General features: G+C 35.6%; 3 protein-coding genes across 3 annotated transcripts; 1 reads left to right on the top strand and 2 right to left on the bottom strand.

Annotated features, from left to right (window-relative positions):
- Position 1: 1 nt before the first annotated feature.
- Positions 2 to 8,734, bottom strand: LOC129800722 (acetyl-coenzyme A transporter 1). The gene is made up of 4 exons (XM_055845321.1): positions 8,200 to 8,734; positions 3,844 to 4,791; positions 596 to 820; positions 2 to 529 (listed from the first exon to the last, which is right to left on the bottom strand). Exons 1-4 carry the CDS (start codon positions 8,440 to 8,442, stop codon positions 314 to 316), a joined length of 1,632 nt encoding a protein of 543 aa, XP_055701296.1. The 5' UTR covers positions 8,443 to 8,734; the 3' UTR covers positions 2 to 313.
- Positions 8,735 to 8,768: 34 nt separating this feature from the next.
- Positions 8,769 to 10,863, bottom strand: LOC129800717 (probable ATP-dependent RNA helicase Dbp73D). The gene is made up of 2 exons (XM_055845315.1): positions 10,750 to 10,863; positions 8,769 to 10,689 (listed from the first exon to the last, which is right to left on the bottom strand). The coding sequence occupies exons 1-2, from the start codon at positions 10,770 to 10,772 to the stop codon at positions 8,814 to 8,816; spliced, it is 1,899 nt and encodes a 632-aa protein (XP_055701290.1). The 5' UTR covers positions 10,773 to 10,863; the 3' UTR covers positions 8,769 to 8,813.
- A 2,732-nt stretch (positions 10,864 to 13,595) lies between these two features.
- Positions 13,596 to 21,134, top strand: LOC129800719 (myrosinase 1-like). The gene is made up of 7 exons (XM_055845318.1): positions 13,596 to 13,851; positions 14,209 to 14,404; positions 17,162 to 17,461; positions 17,535 to 17,712; positions 17,803 to 18,209; positions 19,719 to 19,957; positions 20,021 to 21,134. The coding sequence occupies exons 1-7, from the start codon at positions 13,772 to 13,774 to the stop codon at positions 20,247 to 20,249; spliced, it is 1,629 nt and encodes a 542-aa protein (XP_055701293.1). The 5' UTR covers positions 13,596 to 13,771; the 3' UTR covers positions 20,250 to 21,134.
- The last annotated feature ends 169 nt before the right edge of the window (positions 21,135 to 21,303 follow it).

The raw sequence follows: 21,303 nt of genomic DNA, 5'->3' as shown, positions 1-21,303 counted from the left end.
ATTTCGTCAAACGGTCTTTTTTCTTTTTTATTTTCTGTGCACTTTGTTTTTACAATTTTATTAACAATTTGTGAAAAAAATACTCAAATAGGCCTAATTCCACCAATCACGCACAATGATAAACTCACAGATGTGCCAATAAATCACATAAGTAGCTCGGAGATGGAAAAAAAATATCCAGAATGATTTGAGTTTCCTATAATCAATTTTTCTCTCACACAAAAATTGCACTCGCACGCTTATTTGATAGCTCTTATCAAGAGAATTTTTATAGTCAATATTTCCTAAAACAAAAAAAAAGTTCGCTTCCACATCAATGGACAGCATTTTGATTCCGCAGCAAACTCTCGGAATCCCTCGATGATGTCTCCTCAACGACCTTCCACGACCTCAGAGGAAGCCTCTGTAAGTAGGCAATCTTTGTCCTGCCCCATTTATACCAAAACAGCCCGTAGATCAGGCAAATGACGCATTCGATGTAGTACCCATCGATGTTTATCTCACACTTCCCTCCAGCGGATTTGCAGGCCTGAAAGAAATCCATCAGGAAATTGAGAGAAAATTTTAGGGGCAGGGAAAATCTTTGAAATTTTACATCTTTCTGCTCCTGACTGGCGCACATGTTGTCCGTTTGGGAGTCTGGAATGTTGCATCGGCCCCACGTGAGCACATCCACGAGCCACAGCACCACAGTTGACGGCCAATTGCCCCCGAGATTGCTGACAGTGTTCAGGAGGGTCATGTAAGTGCCTCCCACAGCGGGATCGCTGATTCGCGCAAAAAACGCCATCACAGCCACAAACATCGAGTACAGGGTTATCTGCAAATGGATGTCGGACGATTTTGCAAAAATAAACACGGAAATTCCAGCCCAGATTATTACTCAATTTTCCCACCAAAATTCTCTACAGAACGTTCATGCCTTCGAATAATATGAATTTTCTTTTGGTAAATAAAAGAAAATTCACATTATTCGAAGGCATGAACATTCGAAGGTAAAGTACTTTCCGCTACTCATTATAAAAGATTCAATTTCCTGGTAAAAAAAATCAATAGGAATTGTAGGGATTGACAAGACCTTTCATTTGAGCATAAAATATTTAAAATAAGAAAACTAGAACTAGAGCTATTTTATTTTAAATGCATGAAAAGCGAACGAAAAACAAAATGGCGTTTGTATTCAAAATAAATATTTTTGTTCTACATTTGGAGACTTTTTGACAGATTAAATTCATTTTGAAAATTTCCTAAAATGAAAGATGCAATAATTAAAAAAAATTAGCTTGTCTAAAACTGATCTTTATTTTCTCCATTTTGTAGAGTAAAGCTTAATCAATTATACCTTTGGGGTACTTTTTTGACAGATGAAAGAATTTTATAAATATCTTAGAGGACTCAAAAAATATAGCAATAAGCTAAATCTATTCTGAAAGATAAAAGTTTTAATGTGAATTATAGCAGCCAAAAAAGCGTTATTTTTTGGAGACATTTTTTGACAGATAATAAATTTTTGTTTATATTTTGTAAATTGAAAATAAAAATCTGTGAATTGAAACAGTAATAACTGTTATAAAAACTAGTTTTTCTGTGAATTCTAGTAGCAGAAAGTCTCATTACTCTTTTTGGAGACTTTTGTTTGACTAATTTGTTTTGAAAAGGAGAAGTTTTCATGCGAATTCTAGCAGCCGAAAGGCTCAGTTCTATTTTTGGAGACAATTTTTGATAGATAAATTTTTTGTGTTTAAATATTGTGCAAAAATGAAAAAGTTATATCATCTATTATAGCTTATTTTGCTTTGAAGTCTAGTAGTCGAAAATTTCAATTCAAATTTTTGGAAAATTTTTGACAGATCAAAAGTTATAGTGAATTTTAAGTTGGCTATGATGAACACGAAGAAGAAATTTGAAGTATAAAAGAGTTAAAAATATAAATAAACTTAACCTGTTCTGAAGATTATTTTTGCCGCGAATTCTATCAGATTGAATGTTATTTTTGGAGACTTTTTTTGAGAGACCAAAAAATAATTGCAGATTTTAAGCAATAAAGCACACAAATCATTTAGATATAATTTGATTTGTTCTGAAAGCTAAAATATTTGCGAATTGTAGTAGCTGAAAGCCTCAATTAGTTATCTGGAGACTTTTTGACAGATCCAACCAAATCAGAAAAGTTTTATTTTTTGTGAATTTTTAGTAATGAAATAGACAAAATATTTAGCAATAATCTAATCTGTTCTGAAAGCTGATCTTGCTGTGAATTCTAGCAGCCAAAAGCCTCAGTTTAATGTTTGGAGACATTTTGACAGATCCGACTGATCCGGATTTTTTTTTGCAAATTACGTGAAGTAAAAGAGATCATATGCATATTTAGAAATAATCTAATTTGTTCTGAAACCTATTCTTGCTGTGAATGTTAGTAGAGAAACTTCTCCATTTTATATTTGTAGACTTTTTTGACAGATAATTGTGGACACAATAATTTTGAAAATAATCTAAACTATTCTAAATTAAATATTCTCAAAATTCTGTCAGCGCAAGCTTCAATGATGCATTTGGAGAGTTTGAAAACCTTCTTAGAGATGAATGAATATGTTTCATGAACTATACTCAAAAAAGCAATAATTTTTCGAAATTATCCAATTTACTTCACAAGAATCTCGCTCTGAATTTACTGCAGACAAAAACTTAATTTTTATATTTGGAGACTTCATTGACAGATCAAGTGTTTGCGCGTATTTAAATCTTCTTATAGTTAAAATGCAATAATTTTAGAAATAATCTAACCTACTGCAAGCATTATATTGCTTCACTGAGAAAAAAAGAGGGTGCGATTAACTTTTTTTCCTCATAACTTTAACACTTTTTAGGTGTAAAAATATATCAACGTTTTTTAATGTTAATTTTACACCTTTTTAAGGGTAAAATTAACATGAGAAACGGTAACTTTAACCCCCAATACACCTAAAAAGGGTAATATTTACACCGATTTCGGATCAATAATGCAGGGTAAAATTAACATTTCAGGAATTTTATTTTAACTTTTTCGGATTTCTCTCAGTTAGTGTTCGAAAGATAAATGCTAACACTTCAATATTATAATTAGGGAAATGGAGATTTTTGACAGATCAAAACAGTTCGTAAATTGTTTGTATAATGGGATGTGAACTTTGATAATATTCTAATCAAATGTAGTTCTAGTTTATCCAAATTAACCTTTATCCAAATCATAGCTAAAAGCCCCATTGTCCTGAAATTTGGAGATTTTTTTGACAGATGTTAATTTTACGACGCCATGACGAATAAAATTAATTGAAAAATAATTTGATGAACAGTTAATCTGACTTCAAATACTATCAGTCAAAATTTTTAATATCCTTTTGAAGACCTTTCTGATAAACTGTCCAAACTGTATATAAATTTGGTAAAATATCCTTTTTTCATTCAGAAATACTCCAATTTTTGGAAAATTTGAAAAATGTATGAAATTGGATTTTTTCACCTCGAAGAAATTATTTCCTGTAAAATCGTGCAGTAAAAAAATAAAATGTCAAACTTCTGTTTGGAGACTTATTATCCTGAAAGTCTCCAAAGATCTTTTATGCCGAATAGGACTTTAAATAATTCAAATAAAATCGCGAAGCAGGAAAAGCATCAAATTAATTTTTCATCCCAATTTCCAATCATTGATAAGCGCCCTGATAAATGTCCCCATGCCTCTTTTTGAGGTCAAAATCAATCATTTTGCGCTTCAAAATAGAAACTGATAAAATACAAATAAGATCACTGATGAATTGCAAATAGCGTACGATGGAGTTAACCAATTGGAAGTGTCTCTCTACATACCTGATACAGTCCGTAGTTGATTATCAGCATGACGTAGTAGTAAACTGGGAACTGTCCATTGATAAAGAATGCTGGTGTGATCCACACAACAAATGCCGCAATGACTCCCAGAGCCAATCTGTACGGAATTGCTTTGATGTAGACGTCCATGGGGCGAGGTCCGGTGGTATATTTGCTGATCACGAGTGGCAGGATGATCTGGAGGGGTACCAGAGGCACCACCAGAAGAGCCAATTTGTCCTTTGGCACTCCAGCATCGATTAATTTGAGAGAGCTGACAGCATCCGACGCAGCAAAGGAGATCTTAATGGTGAGCAGAATTGCTCCGAGGATTTGAATGGGACGCATCCGAAGGATGTCCAGGAGAAGGGTGTAGGATTGTCGGATATTGAGTTCCGGCTCATCTTTGTACCTTCTGGAGGCTTGAGGGACATTTTCTCGCTTGAAAATGGCCACGAGTGTCGTTGTGGCCAGGAAAACGATTCCCCAGAACCACAGGAAGCCCGGCAGAGTGACAAATCCCTCCGGTTCGGGCTGACTTCGCAGGTACGTGTTGCAGAATTCTGTGGATTCAAGGGCCATGAACACCACGTAGCCCAAGAAGTATCCAGCTGTCTGCCCAACGCTGTTGCACGTCGATGCATGACCAACATTGCATCTCTTGAGCATTGTGAGAGCCCAGCCATCGACTGCGATGTCCTGGGTGGCTGCCAGGAAGTTCAGGGCAAAGAAGATGACTGTGAGGACCTGGACATTGGGCGGAGAGGCTCCGCCGCCAAGCCATTGATTGACATGCTGTGAGAGGATCAGCATGAACAGCCCTATTAAATACTGGGTAGGAATAAGCCAGGATTTCCGCCTGCCGAAGGCATTCCAGTACAGAGAGTCCACAATTGGTGCCCAGAGGAGCTTGAGGCTAAACGGCCAGTACGCAAAGCTGAACTCTGCCTAAGAAATTATTAGAAATCAGTCCAAGTAGCCCAAGTAGCACAAAAATCAAAACTGGGACGGTAAAGAAAGAGACGACTATATGTTTCCACAGATTGCTATCTCTATTACAAAATCCATTACAGTCGAGTTCCTCAAATTTGAACTCCTCAAATTTGAACTCCTCAAATTTGAACGACGATTGCATTCAAAATGTAAAATATGAGGTTATGTAAAAGAAATTTTGCATAGAGTTTTTGAAATAGAACTATTTTTCTCTGCTATTTCCTCAATATTGTCGTATTATATTAATTTTCTCAACAAATTCCACGTATTTAATAACAAATTCAATTGATAAAATTCTCTAGTTATTTTTCTTAATTAGGAAAAGTGAATTTTACATGAATTCCATTACATTTTTTAAAATGTTGTTCAAATTTGAGGAGTGAGAAATGTCATCTATACCCCCCAAATGTTCAAATTTGAGGAACTCTACTGTACTCTCTCTGAATCGGGCGCATATGGGGCAAAATATCATCCAAATTATCGAGAGATTTGGTCATCAAAATCATTGTAAATTCCACAAAGAGCGCTCAAATATAAAGAATTACGAATTTGAACAAACTTGCTTTAAAATTGAACGTGAAAATTGTCAACAAAATTTTACGCCCGATTGAAAAAGAACCGATAGAGCGAGAGTATAGTCTACTGTAATTGCCAACTGGCTTAGAAAACAGGAAAATTTAATTATATTTTTCCCATAAAACTTAAAAAAAAATGCTTGACTTGTCATGAAATCGCCTTATCAGCAACTATTTGTCGTTAAATCGGCAATAAAATTGAGTTTTGCACGTTTCCTTGTACTCTTATTCCACTTATTTTTGAAATATAAGGTCAATTTAAGGACTTATGGTACATGCATAACCTAGAAATATTGCGAGAATCTGCGAACCTTTTGTCTTCTCTGAACTGGAGATATGAAAAATTCCTGCTCCACCTAGGATTGAATTGGAGACCATTCTCGTTAACTAAACGATTAACCAACTGACCTAATTAGAGGTCAAAATAGCTCTGCTTGACTTTCTAACACGACCTTAAATCCGGAATCCAACTGTAAAACACTTCGGAAATTCAAAAAATCACTCTTCGCTTTTTCTCACTCTTCCTCATTTCACGATCATCATACGAAATTCAATTTGGATTTGTGAGCGAAAGAATAGGTCAGCCAAAATCCCAAATGTTAAAAGTCCAAATGGGTCAAAACTCAATCCTTTCGGAATTTTGACCCGTTTGGGATGTCAACCTATTCGAGATTTTGGGTTTTCGAGATTTCGACCAATTTAGGATTTTGGCTTTTCAGGATTTCGATCAATTAGGGGTTCTTGGGGTTCTGACCCTTTTGTGATTGCGGCTGTTTGGGATTTCGATCAATTCGGGGTTCTGACCCTTTCGTGATTTTGGCGTTTCAGGATTTCGATCAATTCGGGGTTTTGATCTTTACCGGATTTTGGCGTTTTTTGAGATTTCGATCAATTCGGAGTTCTGACTCTTTTGGAATTTTTGCTTTTCGGGATTTCGACCAATTTAGAATTTTGGATTTTCGAGATTTCGACCAATTTAGGATTTTGGTTTTTCGGGATTTCGATCAATTAGGGATTCTCGGGGTTCTAGCCCTTTTGTGATTGCGGCTGTTTGGGATTTCGATCAATTCGGGGTTCTGTCTGACCCTTTCGGAATTTTGGCTTTTCGGGATTTCGCCCATTCTGGATTTTGATCCTTTCAGGGTTTCGATCCATCCCGGATTTTGACCACTTTGAATTTACCCCCTTTGGGATTTTGTCTTTTCGATCTTTTGGCTTTAGTGAAATTGGCTCTCGGGATTTTGGATTTTGACTTTGACAGTCAACAGGTTAGATAACATACTGTAAATTTCCTTCGAATATAAACAATTGGGAATTTCGGAATTCGAAGTAATTTTTATTTGGATTTTCAATTCCTATAAGAAAATCGTTCGGTGGGAACTTCCTATTGGAATTATGTAGGCTATTTGTATTTCTTAAAAGGACTGAGTTTGTATATAAGGACAAAGTGCTAGTTTGAATACCGGGGGCCTTATATTCGTAAACTTTTAAAAAGCAAGTCAAAATTTCATGAGTGCAATGAAACTTGGAAATCAATGCAATCGGGGTAGCTCGACGGTTGCGCCAAGGAGTAATTCATTTATCGGAGCTTGATCCAATCTGCCCTGGGACTCTCGAGGAACATAAAGAACTTATACATTTATCAGGGAATTGATGGAACTACGGAAAGAGGTTCATTTTTTCAGGAAAGACACAGGCGATCTATACCTTATCTTCAGGGAATTGAGACGACCCCGGGAACCCATATATTTTTTTCAGGGAAGTCACAGAGAACCCGGGAAATTCATAAATTTTCTTTAGGGAACTGAAGAGACCCCGGGTGACCTATACATTTTTTTTTCAGGACAGACAGAGGGAACCGGTACATTTTCTTCAGGGATTTGAGAGGACCCCAGGAAACTCATACATTTTTTTTCAGGGAACTGAGGGGACCACGGGAACCCATACATTTTTTCATGAAAGATATAAGGTAACCAGGGGACCTATACATTTTCTTTAGGGAACTGAGACAACTCCGGAAACCGATATATTTTTTCAGGAAAGACACAGGAAACCTTGAAAACACTTAAATTTTTTGCAGAAAACCGATAAAAACCCAGTACTCTCCCTTCGAACGTTCATGACTTCGAATAATGTGAATTTTCTTTAAGTTTTCCTAAAAGACCTAAACATTTCTATTAAATATTAGTTGGTTTATCATCAATTGTTGATAATTCCGTGATAATTTAGTGTAAATTTCTTACGAAAAACAAAAGAAATTCACATTATTCGAAGGCATGAACGTTCGAAGGGAGAGCACTTTCCCCTATATTTGCTCAGGACCGACACGGGGAAACCATCCATTTTTTTGCAGGGGAGTTACGGAGAACCCAGAGAATCCATACATTTTTCAGGGTTCTTGGGGAATCCAAACGTATTTCCAGAAGGAATCCTGGGAATTCATTTATTTTTTCACAGAAATCGGACACCTAATATTTTTTCGGGGAACTAGGTTCCTTAATTGCTTATGAGCCTTATGGGAAGGGCTCCTGGGCAATCTGACGGATTTAATAATTCTTCCAAGAAGCTTGATACAATCTTGAAATAGAAAATTCTTCACCATCGTTGTAAGAATTGTTTAAAGAAGTCCCTGAGATATTTTATTAAGAGTGCCCTTGTACGCTTTGTAAGACTTAAGAACAATGGTTTTCTGTTCTTAACATTGTAACACATGAAGTAAAAAATGTTACTTGGGAGGGGATTTCCTTGGGTTTCCTTGCGGGGAATTTCTGGTAAAACTTCCACCTACCTGCTGCTTGTATGTGGCTCCTCGGTTCTGCAGGAGCATGGGAATAGCAGCTGTTAGTCCAATTGGAATGCCCTGGAGCAGGTAGAGAAAGAACAGGATGGCTATGTTTAGTTTATCCCCGCGCAAGTCACTCTTCTCAATCTTCTCCTCTGGCGACACATCCACATCCCTGTTGCTGCGTCTGTCTGGGGTCTTGTCCTGTCTCTTCCGGATCTCCATGATGTCGATCGACGTGTCTTTCATGCGCCCCAATCACACACTGATCCGCGCTGGGCAATTCGCATGGGACACGTCACTTGCAAAACGTGTAAAAACACCTGCTCGTGACTTTATTATATTGTCCACAGACACTATCAAATCCCTGATAACACTGAACACTATCATCTGGTGCAGTCATGAAAAGAGAGCGGCGATGTTACTGGCTAAAAACTGCCCGGAGAGGCTCAAAACACGAGCATATGGGAAATTTTGTTGACACGACTGTTTTTTTTTGTTAAGGCGCCCTTCTGACAGCTTGGAAGTCTCCACGTGGAATGGGGGTGTTTGGAGACATTTCAAAAGTCTCCATATTTGCAAAAATCAAAATGTCATTTTATTCACAAAATTCCTGAAAATTAATTCAATTTAACTTTTTTCGAGCTGGTTTCTTCACCGTCGAGTCCTTTCTTCTTCCTCTTTTGTTTTGACTTTTCAGGATCGACTTTTTTATCCTTTGAAAGCTCTGAAAGCATCTTTTTGAATGGTTTCTTTTCGGTGTTCTTATCTTTAACTGTCTTACGAGGTTTTCTCTTCTTGTCCTTTTTGAGATGCTTCTGCAACTCCATTAGTGCGGTTGAATACTTCTCTGTGGTTTCCTCTGCAGTTTCCGGTGATACTTTTATCTCTTCCAGTGCAGGCTTCCCAGCAGTAGTGAGAATTCTCTGGAACCCTACTCGATCATCTTCTGTTATCAGTGTGACCGCTGTTCCTAGATATCCAGCTCGAGCCGTTCTCCCAATTCGATGGATGTAGGTCCTTACGTGCCGGGGACAGTCATAGCACACCACAGCATCGATTTTGGGTACGTCAATTCCTCTGCCCAGAGTGTCAGAACTCACCAATCCGTGAATTTTTCCTGATGAAAACTTTTTAAGTATCGACTGTCGAGCCATTTTATGAAGGCTCGCTGACAACTCCTCAATCACCAGCTCGTCCCCCACCATCTTCTTCAGGACGAATGCCAATCGACTGGCTGCAACGTTGTTGTTAGTGAAGCAGATGAATCTCCTCCAGGAATTCTCCTTGATGAGCTTGAAGAGCGTCAGAGGTTTCTTTTGAAGCTCCGTCTGGCATATTTTTTCTCTAAGTTCTGAAGGCGTTGTATATTTTCCGACTAGCTGTTTGGCACTTTCCTGATCTTGGTCAGAATATTTAAATTCCGTAACAACGCTGGTAAATAATTTGGGTTGGAAGAGCTTCATGTTCTCGAGCTTTTCAGGATCTGAAGACAATGTGGCTGAGAAGAGAAGCTTATGGGGTTGCCTGGACAATTCTTCTGAGAGTGTCATGAGAGAAAATGGAATCTTTCCTCCATGGAAGTCTTTCTGAAGATGATTTTCCAAGTGATACAGCCAGTCATTCTGAATCTGTTCCATAATTCTATCAGCTTCGTCAATCACCAGGAATTTCAGATCTTTTAGGCAAAATCCTGGAGTTTCGCAGAGATGCTCAACAAGTCGACCGGCAGTTGCCACAATTATATCAACTCTGGGATGAATCTTTCCATTGATTTCCTTCACCAGGAGCTTCTGTTCCTCAGCAAGGGATCTATTTGGGGAGAAGAGTAGACAATCGAGATTTGTGCCCTTGGACAGATTTTTAAACACTGTGAAGACTTGAGCAGCTAGTTCTCGAACTGGAAGCACCACCAGGGCTCGAATCTTCTGGGTAACTCTCTTCCTTAGCAGCTGGACAATAGGAAGGGCAAATGCAATGGTCTTCCCACTTCCTGTCGGAGCAGAAACACAGAGATCTCTGGGTCTAAAGGGTGGAGGATTGCTGTGAGCATCGAGAATCCAAGGGATCACCTGTTTCTGCACCGGAAAGAGTGTCTCCATTCCCATTTTCTTAAGATTCTCCTTCATTTCTGAACTCAAAAACTTCATCTTTTCCACCAATTCACTTTTATCTGATAAATCATTGGAAATTACAATCGGATGGGCAAGCCACGAAGGCAAAGTTCTCTTAACTTTTTCCTTCTTGACAAACTGTTCATCCCCGAGAATTCTGAAAGTATCTGGATCGACTGGTTCTTGAGGAATTTCCTCCTCTACCTCTTGTTCTTCTTCCTCTTCAGGCTCCTCAATTTTTTCAACCACTTTATCTGATCTCTCATTCTTCTCTTTTGCCTTCTCCTCAAGGATTTTCTTCTTCTCTGCAATTATTCCTTGGAGTTTCTCCAAGAGTCTGGTCTCCTTTTGAGGATCTGCAGCTTTCTGCTCCGGAGCATACCTAAAATAAGATATAACACAATTATTTGATTCTTTAAGATTTTTTTCAAATATTCCTCACCTCTTTAGATTAAATAATTCCATAATTATTGCAATATTTCACTTAAAACATGAGGAAGTATTTTTATTTACTAAAAACATGTGAGATAACCTCAAAAAATCCAACGATTTTGACGCAGCAAAAAAGTCTCCAAATCTGAATTTTGAATTTTGGCGGTAAAGTTTTTGAAATAACGGTCCTCAAAGCATGTTCTAGGCTAAATTCTATAATAAACATGATAACAATGTCATATGATACATTTTCTTAAAAATTCTGGAGCAGAACGATATTAAAAGCCAGTGAGTAGCGAATGGCACTTGTTTTTGAGTTCGAGAAGTAATACTTTATTTCAGTTTTCTTTTTACAAGTTCGAAAGAAACATTACTCTGCTTTGAAAATTTCATGAGTTTAGTAGGGGAGACCGGGGTAGATTAGCCACCAAATTAAATTTTTCATTCTGTATAATTTGTACAAAAAATATTTGTATGAGGTTGATAAAAATTTCAATGAATAGGAAGAGAAGTACACAGAATAAAGAGTGGTTTCCTCAATTTTCCTTCGCAGACAAACTATAAAACAGAGGTGTGCAAGAAACCGTTGAAACCGAATTAACGTCAAATGAAACATGTACGTCAATGGTCAAAACGCCACTATAACAAACTTATTTTGACGTTAATTCGGTTTCAACGGTTTCTTGCACACCTCTGCTATAAAATACCACTATCTAATACTATATGCGGTTAATTTGCCCCGGTCTCTAATATAAAAGTATTTAGGGGAAGGTTTTGAAGCTTCGTATTAAAAAAGGAATCCAAGATTTAAGATTTTTTACTGAATGCCACACACACCGAATTAGTTATATCACTATATCAAAAAAATCTCTTACTTATTGGGTTCATTATTCTGCCTCACAAAATTCCTCGAAGTCCTTGGATTTTTCTCTACAGGAAAATGAAAATGTAGCGGCATTTTTTACGAATATGCCCTGGTTAACTCAGCTTCGTACCATTTTTTCCCACCTCTGTAGGCCTCATTTTCCCCGAAAACATTACACCGGACACAAAATTTTGGGCATCACTACTTAGATGGAACTTTCATCTACTTATTTTCACCATTTGTAGGAGGTATCACGCATTAAAAAAATCAATTTTGAGCTATTTTTCTAACACATGTTTTTTGACACTCGGAAAACCATTTTTTCTTTGCATTCTGACAGTCAATCAAGAGCTTGATTAGGTATTATTCTCTCATAACTACACCTATTGTAATCCTCGGATTTTCTCTAACACCTCCAATTGGTCTTACAGAACATATTTCGCACGTAACTGATTTCAAAAATGACCAGCCACCAATTTAAAGTGAAATGTGGGAAGTTCCACTTTAAAGCAAGGAAAATTGAATGAGAAATACTCAAAATACATCGAAGTGGCAATTAAAGAATCACATCTACCATAAGCAGTCTAGTTTCAACACTGCACAAATCAGAAAGTAGTAATCACACCTATTGTAATCCTTGTGTTTTCAATAATAAAGAGTGTTTTTTTACTTATGTGTTGACCCAAGAAACAATTTTTTCTTAAAATAGTCTTGTAGAATTCCCTAAGTAAGGCACTATAGAACCAAAAATCTATTTATTTACTTATAACGCTCTTGCTTCCATCACTGAGATTACTTTAAGTAAAGTGGCGCACTCTTAAGGATCTTATGAGTGTCTATAGGAATTTCAACAGAAAATTCTCACTTTAAGTTTTTTAAAAGTGCACTATAAGACTTGTTTAATACTTGGTTCTGTAAGGCAGCTATTTTGCTTCTTGGGGAAGCTTTTTCGAGTTTCAAGCAGCCACCGTGCTTATATGCCAAATTTTTCTTGGGTAATCAGTGCGAATCTCAGGTGAATATTTTCTAAAATTCATAAATTAAATAAAAATTATAAATAAAAATATTATAAATTATATAGATAGAGTGATATTCTGCATCATTTTACCAGCAAACTTCTGTTGGATGCTTATGGTCTTATGCATGAATTTCTATAAGAAAATGGAACAGGAATATAAGTAGCATAAAATAATTTTAAAAATTCTAAAAAAAAACCAACTATTACGAATTAATCTTCATAACAAATAAGATATAGGCATCACAATAAATGCTATATAGTGACCACAACTAATATGATATACTTATTACATCCGATAACCCCATTTATTTAGTTATTGGAACTAATATGTTATAGTACCCATTACTATTTTGATTTAGTTATGATAACTAAATGAAACGGATACTTCAACTAATTGTGGTCAACTATTTCATTTAGTTAGCCAACCTAAACATGTAGTTGGGTCTATACTTACTATATTTTATAGTTTTAATAACTGCATATGAGCTTGTACGAACTATTTTTTTCTAACAGTGATAACTTGGAATAGTTGCATTTTCGAAAAGACATTTGCCGTGTGCAAAAATGCATAAAATATTACACATCAGAACTACGATTTTAGGCCCATTTTTTATTTTTGCCTTTTGAACCCAGGAAAAAAGGCCTAGGCTTTCAAGTTTGTCAGGAAATGTGAGATGTAGGACTAGCTTTTAGATTATATGTCCGTGGATGAAAGTCATTTAGTAATTTGGAAAAAAAATTAACTTTTACGAAGCTGAAACATTACGAAGGTGCAAAACCTTCCCCTATTTAATATTGATTAACATTAAATAAACCACTTAATTCATTTATGACACCTATTGACCTCTAAAAGCTCCCTTATCACCTGCTCATCCTCTGATTATTCCTGTTACCAGAGTCTTTTTTTCAGACGCTTCAAAAGCGACACAATTGAGCAGTTTCGGTCGTATCTTTATCTCTCGGCTGCACTCTCAACTAGGAGCTGTATAAAAGAGAGTGCCTGGCCAGCTAAAGAGTTAGTTGGGGATTAATTGCTGTGCTGTGAATTGTGGAAAAGTGCCTTACCTTAGCACAGCACCGAGGCGTCAAAGAATTATTCTCGGGAGTAACTTTGAAGAAGATTTTTGTATGAAGTGCAAGTGATTTGAGATGCATCACAAAATGAGTGCAAGTGCTATTTTTCAGGCAACAATTATTGGAATTTTATTGTTGGAATGTTCAGCTCTTTCGTAAGTGCTTCTTGCGCAATTTATCCCACCAATCATGCCCAAAATGTCTTTGCTATTGAATATGATTATTTTAGGTTTTTTTTGTATCTCTTGAGGTGATATTTCGAAAATCTCAGCATTATTTATGGCTAGCAGAGCTTGATGATCGCTGTGACATTCTAAATTCAGTTCAATAGGTTTAACAAGTTTATGATATTATTTGTATTTGTACAATTGCACTTATCAAATTTAATAACTGATCGATAGCATTCTAAATAATAAGACATTTTGATTTTATTTCTAAGTATTAATTCAAGAATGCTTTAAATAATTAATTTTCTTTATTCAAAGTTATTATTTTTTGTCTCTCTTTTTCAGAGTTCGTGCCCAAAATGACCAAAGATCATTTCCATCGGATTTTCTTTGGGGAGTGGGCTGTTCGTCTTATCAATTAGAAGGGGGATGGAATGCGGATGGCAAAGGTGAATCAATTTGGGATCACCTGACTCACAATCATCCAGAAATGATCGCGGATCAGAGCAATGGAGACATTTCTGCAGACAGCTATCACCAGGTAAGTTCAGATGGATCAACTGATCTCAGACATTTTATAACCTGACGGCATTTTATAGCCATTCAGATTGGGAATCACCTCAAAATGATGTTTTTTTTTTGCATTATTGAAGAATTGTGAATGAGTTTTTCTAGGTGCCAAACAGATTAACTCTCCATTACGTTTCCAAATGATCGTTAGAACATTTCAAATTGAGAGTTTCAATTGTGCACGGGATAGGGGAAAACGCCCTACCTTCACACGACTTAAGCTTCAAACAATTCAATTTTTTGACGTTCTCAATGGATTTGACTTGTGAATCTTTACAGAAAAATTGAGGCTTTGGACTACTTATTAAAATATAATATTTTCATGGATGGGATCAAATTCAATAAAACATATTGAAAAGAAATAAGTAGTTCGAAGCTTCAATCGTCCCAAGGTAGCTCGCTTCTCTCTAATTACAATGCTCAACAAAAATTGTTAATATTTTCACAAATCTTCTGAAGACCGTAGAAATCCCAGTAAAATACGATCAGTAAGGTATTTCTTAAAATTTTTCCTTAAAAAAAAAGAGCATGTTCAAGTGTCTCTTCAATAGCAATTTGCACTTAAGGATTTATCAGTTAGGCTAATAAAATTACGATTACGGGGTGATTTCATAAATTGAAGATATAACGTAAAATTCATCATGATTATCTAATAAGATTGTTCTCGGATAGATTAATGGTTTCATCCAAAAAGTCGTTTTTAATTTTGGTGCAAAAGATATGATAAGAATTGATTAGGGTCATTGGGGATTCTTTGTTGTAAGAATTTGGTGATCCACACGATTAAATGATTTGCAGTTAATTTTATTTTACACTGTTAACATTTTTATCATAGCGAAACTAATCAAAGGTAATTATTGTGCAATGTAAGTAATAGTGATATTAAAACAACGTTGAAGTTGATTAACAGCAGTGATATAGAAGAGAGCCTGCGTGTTTGATACGCGGTGAATAATTCTTTGATTTTTTAAATAAATGTAAGGGCCTTGACAGACCTGAGGATTATCCGAGATGCGGCTTAGCGTAATTATACTCGACATAATGGTTAAACTGCATTTCCATCATTTTCCACTAAGTTGTCTCTCGGCTTAAGTCGTAAGTGTGTCTAGAGCCTAGAGCATAACAAAGCCACTAATCAAGTTATTTTAAAAAAGTAAGTGACAGTGTCCATGCTTTGTACGATCCCAAGCTTCATAATGACTAAATTTGTCCTATGTTCCCCAATAAATGTAGCTTCGCAAGATATATATTTTAAAAACTAGGCATTTTCCTTTAGTGCGATGAGTAACATTTATTGAGAAACATAGGAAAAATTTAGTCATTATGAAGCTTGGGATCGCACGAAGCATGGGCATTTTCTTTTGTAATGAGTGGTATACAAAATTTCAAGATAATTTTCTGTGTTTTGGAAATATAACGCCTTTAAAGTCAAAACATAAAAAAAGTGTCACATACATCCCGGCTCTCCCCTAATCTAAGAAGCTGTCCTATTGAGTTAAAAGTGGGTACTCGGCTATGAGAAAGGACGTGAAATAGTTACGGATTTTGAGCAGTGTCACAGGTGCAGTGCTTTTACTTTTAGATTTTTTCTCAATTTTTAGAAATAAAAAAAAAAATATTTTTATATCCGATCAGGTACTCTGTAAGAAGATCTCCAGAACCCAATCAGCGTTCCTCGTAATGATCTACTCTTTACCGCGATCCAATATAAACTAACTTGTATCACTAATCCTCTGTATGCTACCATCCCATCCGGCAAGGTATGAACTCACAGGCCACTAGCAATTCTTTTAGGAGAAATCGGTGCCGCTCCGAATAACTAACTATGATGTCAATTGAAATATCAACAGGGGATTAATCCTTGGGGAGAAGATAGCTAATAACTTTTCATTAAAAATGTACATTACAAGACGATTTAAGAGGTTTCTTTTATCAAATAAAAATTAAATAACAATAGGGTAAAGTGATATAATTTGGAATTAGTGTTATAAATTGGACAATTCGCCGGTACAAGTTGGACATGGCTTTTTTCTTGATAAATACAGTACAAAATTTGTTTTTAAGCACAAAGAACCAAATTATAAAACTAAAGCATTAAAAATATACAAATAAAAATAAAGTACTAAATTTATCAAGACAAAAAGCCCTCTCCAAATTGTACCATTGTCCAACTTGTACCACTTTACCCTACCAGTCTTTTTTTCAATGTAATAATATTTCCACGTGACATGACTTTCATCAATTCTCTTCTTATATTTTTCAATTTTTAATATGTTTTAGAGTCAATGAAAAATTTAGAATATTTTTATACAGTACCCAAGTAGCAAAATCAAGCTAGAGTAACGTTATATTATATATCGTCTCGGAGTAATTATCTAAGTATTTTTGTAAGGTTTTATATTTGCAAAAAAGTTGAGTAGAACCACTTCATTATAAAGCGGTAATGACTGTAATAAAATTTACCATATGGTAACTTCATTGACTTTAACCATAGGTAATTGAATTTTACGCCGAATGTACGACATTGTGCTATTAGTTTTGATAACAATAACATAATAACTAGGTCAAGGAATAGGAAGAAGCCAGACCCACCTAAAGTAACTACAGTGACGTTTAAATTACGTTTCCTTGACTTCAATTCTACATTCTAGTAAAATATTGTAACTCGGGTATACAGACTACACGAGTTAACTAAAGGTTTCTCGTATTTTTCTTTACTTTCCTGCAGTGGCGAAGAGATGTCGAGATGGTAAGAGAAATGGGTGCCCATATCTACAGATTTTCCCTATCCTGGAGTAGGATTATGACCACCGGAATAGTCAACACGGTCAATGAGCCTGGTATCCGTTACTATAGTGACTTAATTGATGAACTATTGCGCTATGATATCACACCAATGGTCACACTGTATCATTGGGATCTGCCACAGAGGCTCCAGGAGATGGGAGGCTGGACAAATCCTGAGATTATCAATTACTTTGCGGACTATGCCAGAGTGGTTTTTGAGCGATTCGGTGACCGTGTTAAAGTAAATTTGAAGATCTTTTGATGAAAAAATTAAATTTGTAATTAACGTTTTTTTACGTTTCAATTTTGCACAGTTCTGGACAACATTCAATGAACCACTGCAGGTGTGTGGATTTGGTTATGGACAGGCCAGTAAGGCACCAGCTTATGCTTTTCCAGGGATACCTGAGTATTTCTGCACACACAATTTGCTGAAAGCTCATGCGGAAGCTGTTCACTTGTACAGGGATAGCTTCCAGCCGACTCAAAATGGTAAGTTGAATCACATGGACAGAGTTTACATTGAAACAGTTTCAATGTCTTTTTTTTATTTTTTTTTTCAAATTCTAAATTTTTCGTAAGGTATAATTGGTATAACTCTGGACTCATCGTGGCAAGAGCCAAAGACTGATAGTGATGATGATAAGGAGGCTTCCGAATTGGCTTTGCAATTCTACCTCGGATGGTACGCTCATCCAATCTTCTCCGCAACAGGAAACTATCCTCAAGTAATGATTGATAGGATAGACGCTTTAAGTATGCAACAGGGTTTCCCAAGATCCCGTCTACCAAAGTTCACTCCTGAGGAAATTGAGAGGATCAAGGGAACGTCTGATTACTTTGGGCTTAATACCTACACAACATCTTTGGTGACGAAGAATGATCAGAGCAATTCAGCTGGCTTCGGAGTTCCATCCTTCCAGCACGATGCGAACGTTGTTGGAAGTGCGGATCCATCCTGGCCAAGAGCTGCCTCCGTGTGGCTTCGTGTGAGTATATCTCGAAGTTGTTTGAGACTCTCTGTTGTAAATTAGTAATCCAATTAATTCAGTGTCAGTGTGTCATACACCACCGGATGAATTTGTGACAAAACATTAATTCCTATGCAAACATTCCAACTTTTTTATTTGTCGAGATAATCAAAGATTATTTTATTTACCAACAGATTTAATTAAAATAGTTACTCTAGAAGTTTAAGGACTGTTTTATGTTAAATGCTTTTGACAGTATTACTGAAAATAACCAATTGATTTACTCTAAAAGACAAATATCAATGAGAAAAGTTTTATTTCTAGTTAGATCCAGAAATTTCTATTATATAGCAAAAAGTAGTAAATTTAAGTACGGGAAAGTGGCATGTAAATGGTCCCAAAGTCGACTTATGGTGGGGTCCTCTGGGGGTCCCAAGGCTCTATATCTAAACATTTAGCCTCTAGAGTTGGCGACCGCCGACGGATAGACGGACAAACAGCGGGACGACATAAAAAAGACTCTAAACTTCAAATATACAAAATTCTTCTGAAATATGACCCCTGAAATATTGTCTTCTTCAGTTTATATTTAAAGGTCCTTGAGAGTCACACAATGTAGTCATAAAATAGTCAATATACATTTCTTTTCTATATTTCCTAGCACATCATAATCAATCGTCACTACGACGTCAGCACTTCGATATTGAACTTACATTCATTTTAATTCTGTCAAACAAGTTAAACTTTAGTCATTTTGCTGACGTATTGTAGAGAACGTTTAAATAACGTTCATGACCTAATGTTGTGTTTCTAGTCAAGTCTTGCTACTTGGGTCATTACTATTTACTTACCTAACCCATTCCTTACCATGGTATTATACATCATACGCAAATTGAGTGAATTTAGATGATTTATTCCAAGGCAATTGATACTCGAATTTCTATCGAGAAAGGATTTTTAGTTACTTTAGTCCTTCAATTACTTGGAAAAAATAGCCCGACAGAGATGGGAATACATTTAGTTGTTCTTTTCTCGTCGTAAAAGGTGTAGTCCGCCATCAAAAACCCAATTTGAATAATTTTCTCCTTGGCGTCTACACACTAGTAGATTTTTTTTTTAAAAATGCCTTTTTTAAAAAAAATCTGACGTTTCTGCCTACAAGGATAGGGGAAATTTTCTTTAAAAAGAAATTTTTTGAAAAAAATTCTACTAATGTGTAGACAGACGCCATAAGGCTAGTTGTCGTTCTGATCAAGAGTTGTTACTTGGGTAACTATCCTGTAAATTTATCAAAATTTACGAATTTTATAATGATGGCAAAAGGGAATGGTATGAAACACCGGAAACATCTAATGCCATATTATTCCTCAAACTTTATTTGAAATAACTTGATTTTTTCATATTTCAAAATCCAAATTCGGTTTTTAATTAAATTATTAAAATTTCACAAAAGCCTTTTGAACTTCTTCAGATTGAGATCTTGAAAAAAGATTCCACTTTACAGTAAAGTCTCGAAATATATTGTAGGTGGTGCCATTTGGAATGCACAAATTGCTGAACTGGATCCGGAATGAGTACAACAACCCTCCAGTTTACGTGACTGAAAATGGGTATTCAGATTTTGGGGGCACGAAAGATCTTGAGCGTGTCAATTACTACAATTCCTACCTCGATGCAGTCCTCGATGCCATCGAGGATGGCTGCAATGTTAAGGGATACGTTGCTTGGAGCATCATGGACAACTTTGAGTGGATGGCTGGATACACGTAAGATTCAGTAATCCCGGATTTTTCTCATTCTGCTCCTGACAATATCATTTAATTTTCCAGTGAGAGATTTGGCCTCTACCATGTCGACTTTAACGATCCAAATCGAACGAGAGTGCAGAAGACGTCTGCAAAGGTATTCGCCAAGATAATTAGCACTAACAAAATCGATTGGGATTATGTGCCGGAACCAGAAGTATTTATACCATCGGAGCCCAGTAGTTCTACCCAAATTTCCTTTAGCTTTTCTCTGCTCAGTATTGCCCTCATTGGGATCATTTGGCGTATGTGAACCATAAATCAAAAATTAAAAAAGTACCTATAATAGTTTCGCTGTCGCTATTTTATAGATTAGCTCTTTAGAAATGTTACTACACTGAGAAAAAAGAGGGTGCGATTAACTTTTTTTCCTCAGAACTTTAACACTTTTTAGATGTAAAAATATATCAAGATTTTTTTATTTTAATTTTACACCTTTTTAAGGGTAAAATTAACATGAAAAAGGGTAATTTTAACCCCTAATATACCTGAAAAGGATAATATTTACACCGATTTTGGATCAATCTGCAGGGTAAAATTAACATTTCCGGAATGTTATTTTAACTTTTTCGGATTTCTTCAGTGACAAATATTTCTTTTCAATTACTTTAATTTTTGACTAAACTATTTTCCTTTCGTGATATTTTTTTAAACTTGGTATTCCCTTGAATACCTAAAAGAAAATGCAACTAGTCCAGGATTTTGAAAATACGATGGGACTGTTTTTAGATTTTTGTTTGTAAAAAATGAAATGTTTTTTCTTATTTTTCATTTTTAAATTGATTTTTTTAATCGAAAATTGCCTATAGAATGGCATTTTTCATGATCCTTCTTTGATTTTATGAATTTGATATTCAACAAAATATCAATTTAATGTTTGAATCAATTCCACTGGCAAAGAAAATCTAAAGTTTATTTTTTTTATTATGAAAGATCAATTAGGTTTAAAAAGAAGTGCCATATTTTTTTTTAAATTGTTAATATTTACATAATATTCAAAAAACATTATCTATAAAATATAATAATTACTAATAATAAAATATAATTATGTGGAAAGAATATTAATTGTATTCGAGGTGTGTATTATGTACTAATAGACAAAATTAGAGAAATAAAATGTTTGTGTTTTATTTTTTAATTTTACCAAGAATTCCTTTTAGGGTAAGATCGGGTAATTTGTTAAATGACAAAAGGAAAAACAACGAAGAAGTACTCTCGAATGTAAAGTATTGTATTCCTTCGTGTTTTTTTTTCTCTTTAACTATCTGAAACAGTGAGAAAATTTCAAAATACCAAAGTAAGACATG

This window comes from Phlebotomus papatasi, chromosome 2, assembly GCF_024763615.1.
Source record: "Phlebotomus papatasi isolate M1 chromosome 2, Ppap_2.1, whole genome shotgun sequence".
Lineage (NCBI taxonomy): Eukaryota > Metazoa > Arthropoda > Insecta > Diptera > Psychodidae > Phlebotomus > Phlebotomus papatasi.
This window is presented reverse-complemented; position numbering and strand designations above follow the sequence as displayed.

Bases quoted from the DNA above. Each gene is read 5' to 3' on its own strand.
- LOC129800722 (XM_055845321.1), bottom strand. From the start codon at position 8,442: ATGAAAGACACGTCGATCGACATCATGGAGATCCGGAAGAGACAGGAC. The intron at 821-3,843 runs GTATGTAGAGAG...ATCCATTTGCAG, and splicing joins TCAACTACGGACTGTATCAG to ATAACCCTGTACTCGATGTT. The intron at 530-595 runs GTAAAATTTCAA...GATTTCTTTCAG, and splicing joins CCAGTCAGGAGCAGAAAGAT to GCCTGCAAATCCGCTGGAGG.
- LOC129800717 (XM_055845315.1), bottom strand. From the start codon at position 10,772: ATGGAATTATTTAATCTAAAGAG. The intron at 10,690-10,749 runs GTGAGGAATATT...ATCTTATTTTAG, and splicing joins GAATTATTTAATCTAAAGAG to GTATGCTCCGGAGCAGAAAG.
- LOC129800719 (XM_055845318.1), top strand. From the start codon at position 13,772: ATGCATCACAAAATGAGTGCAAGTGCTATTTTTCAGGCAACAATTATT. The intron at 13,852-14,208 runs GTAAGTGCTTCT...TCTCTTTTTCAG, and splicing joins TTGGAATGTTCAGCTCTTTC to AGTTCGTGCCCAAAATGACC. The intron at 18,210-19,718 runs GTGAGTATATCT...AATATATTGTAG, and splicing joins CTGCCTCCGTGTGGCTTCGT to GTGGTGCCATTTGGAATGCA.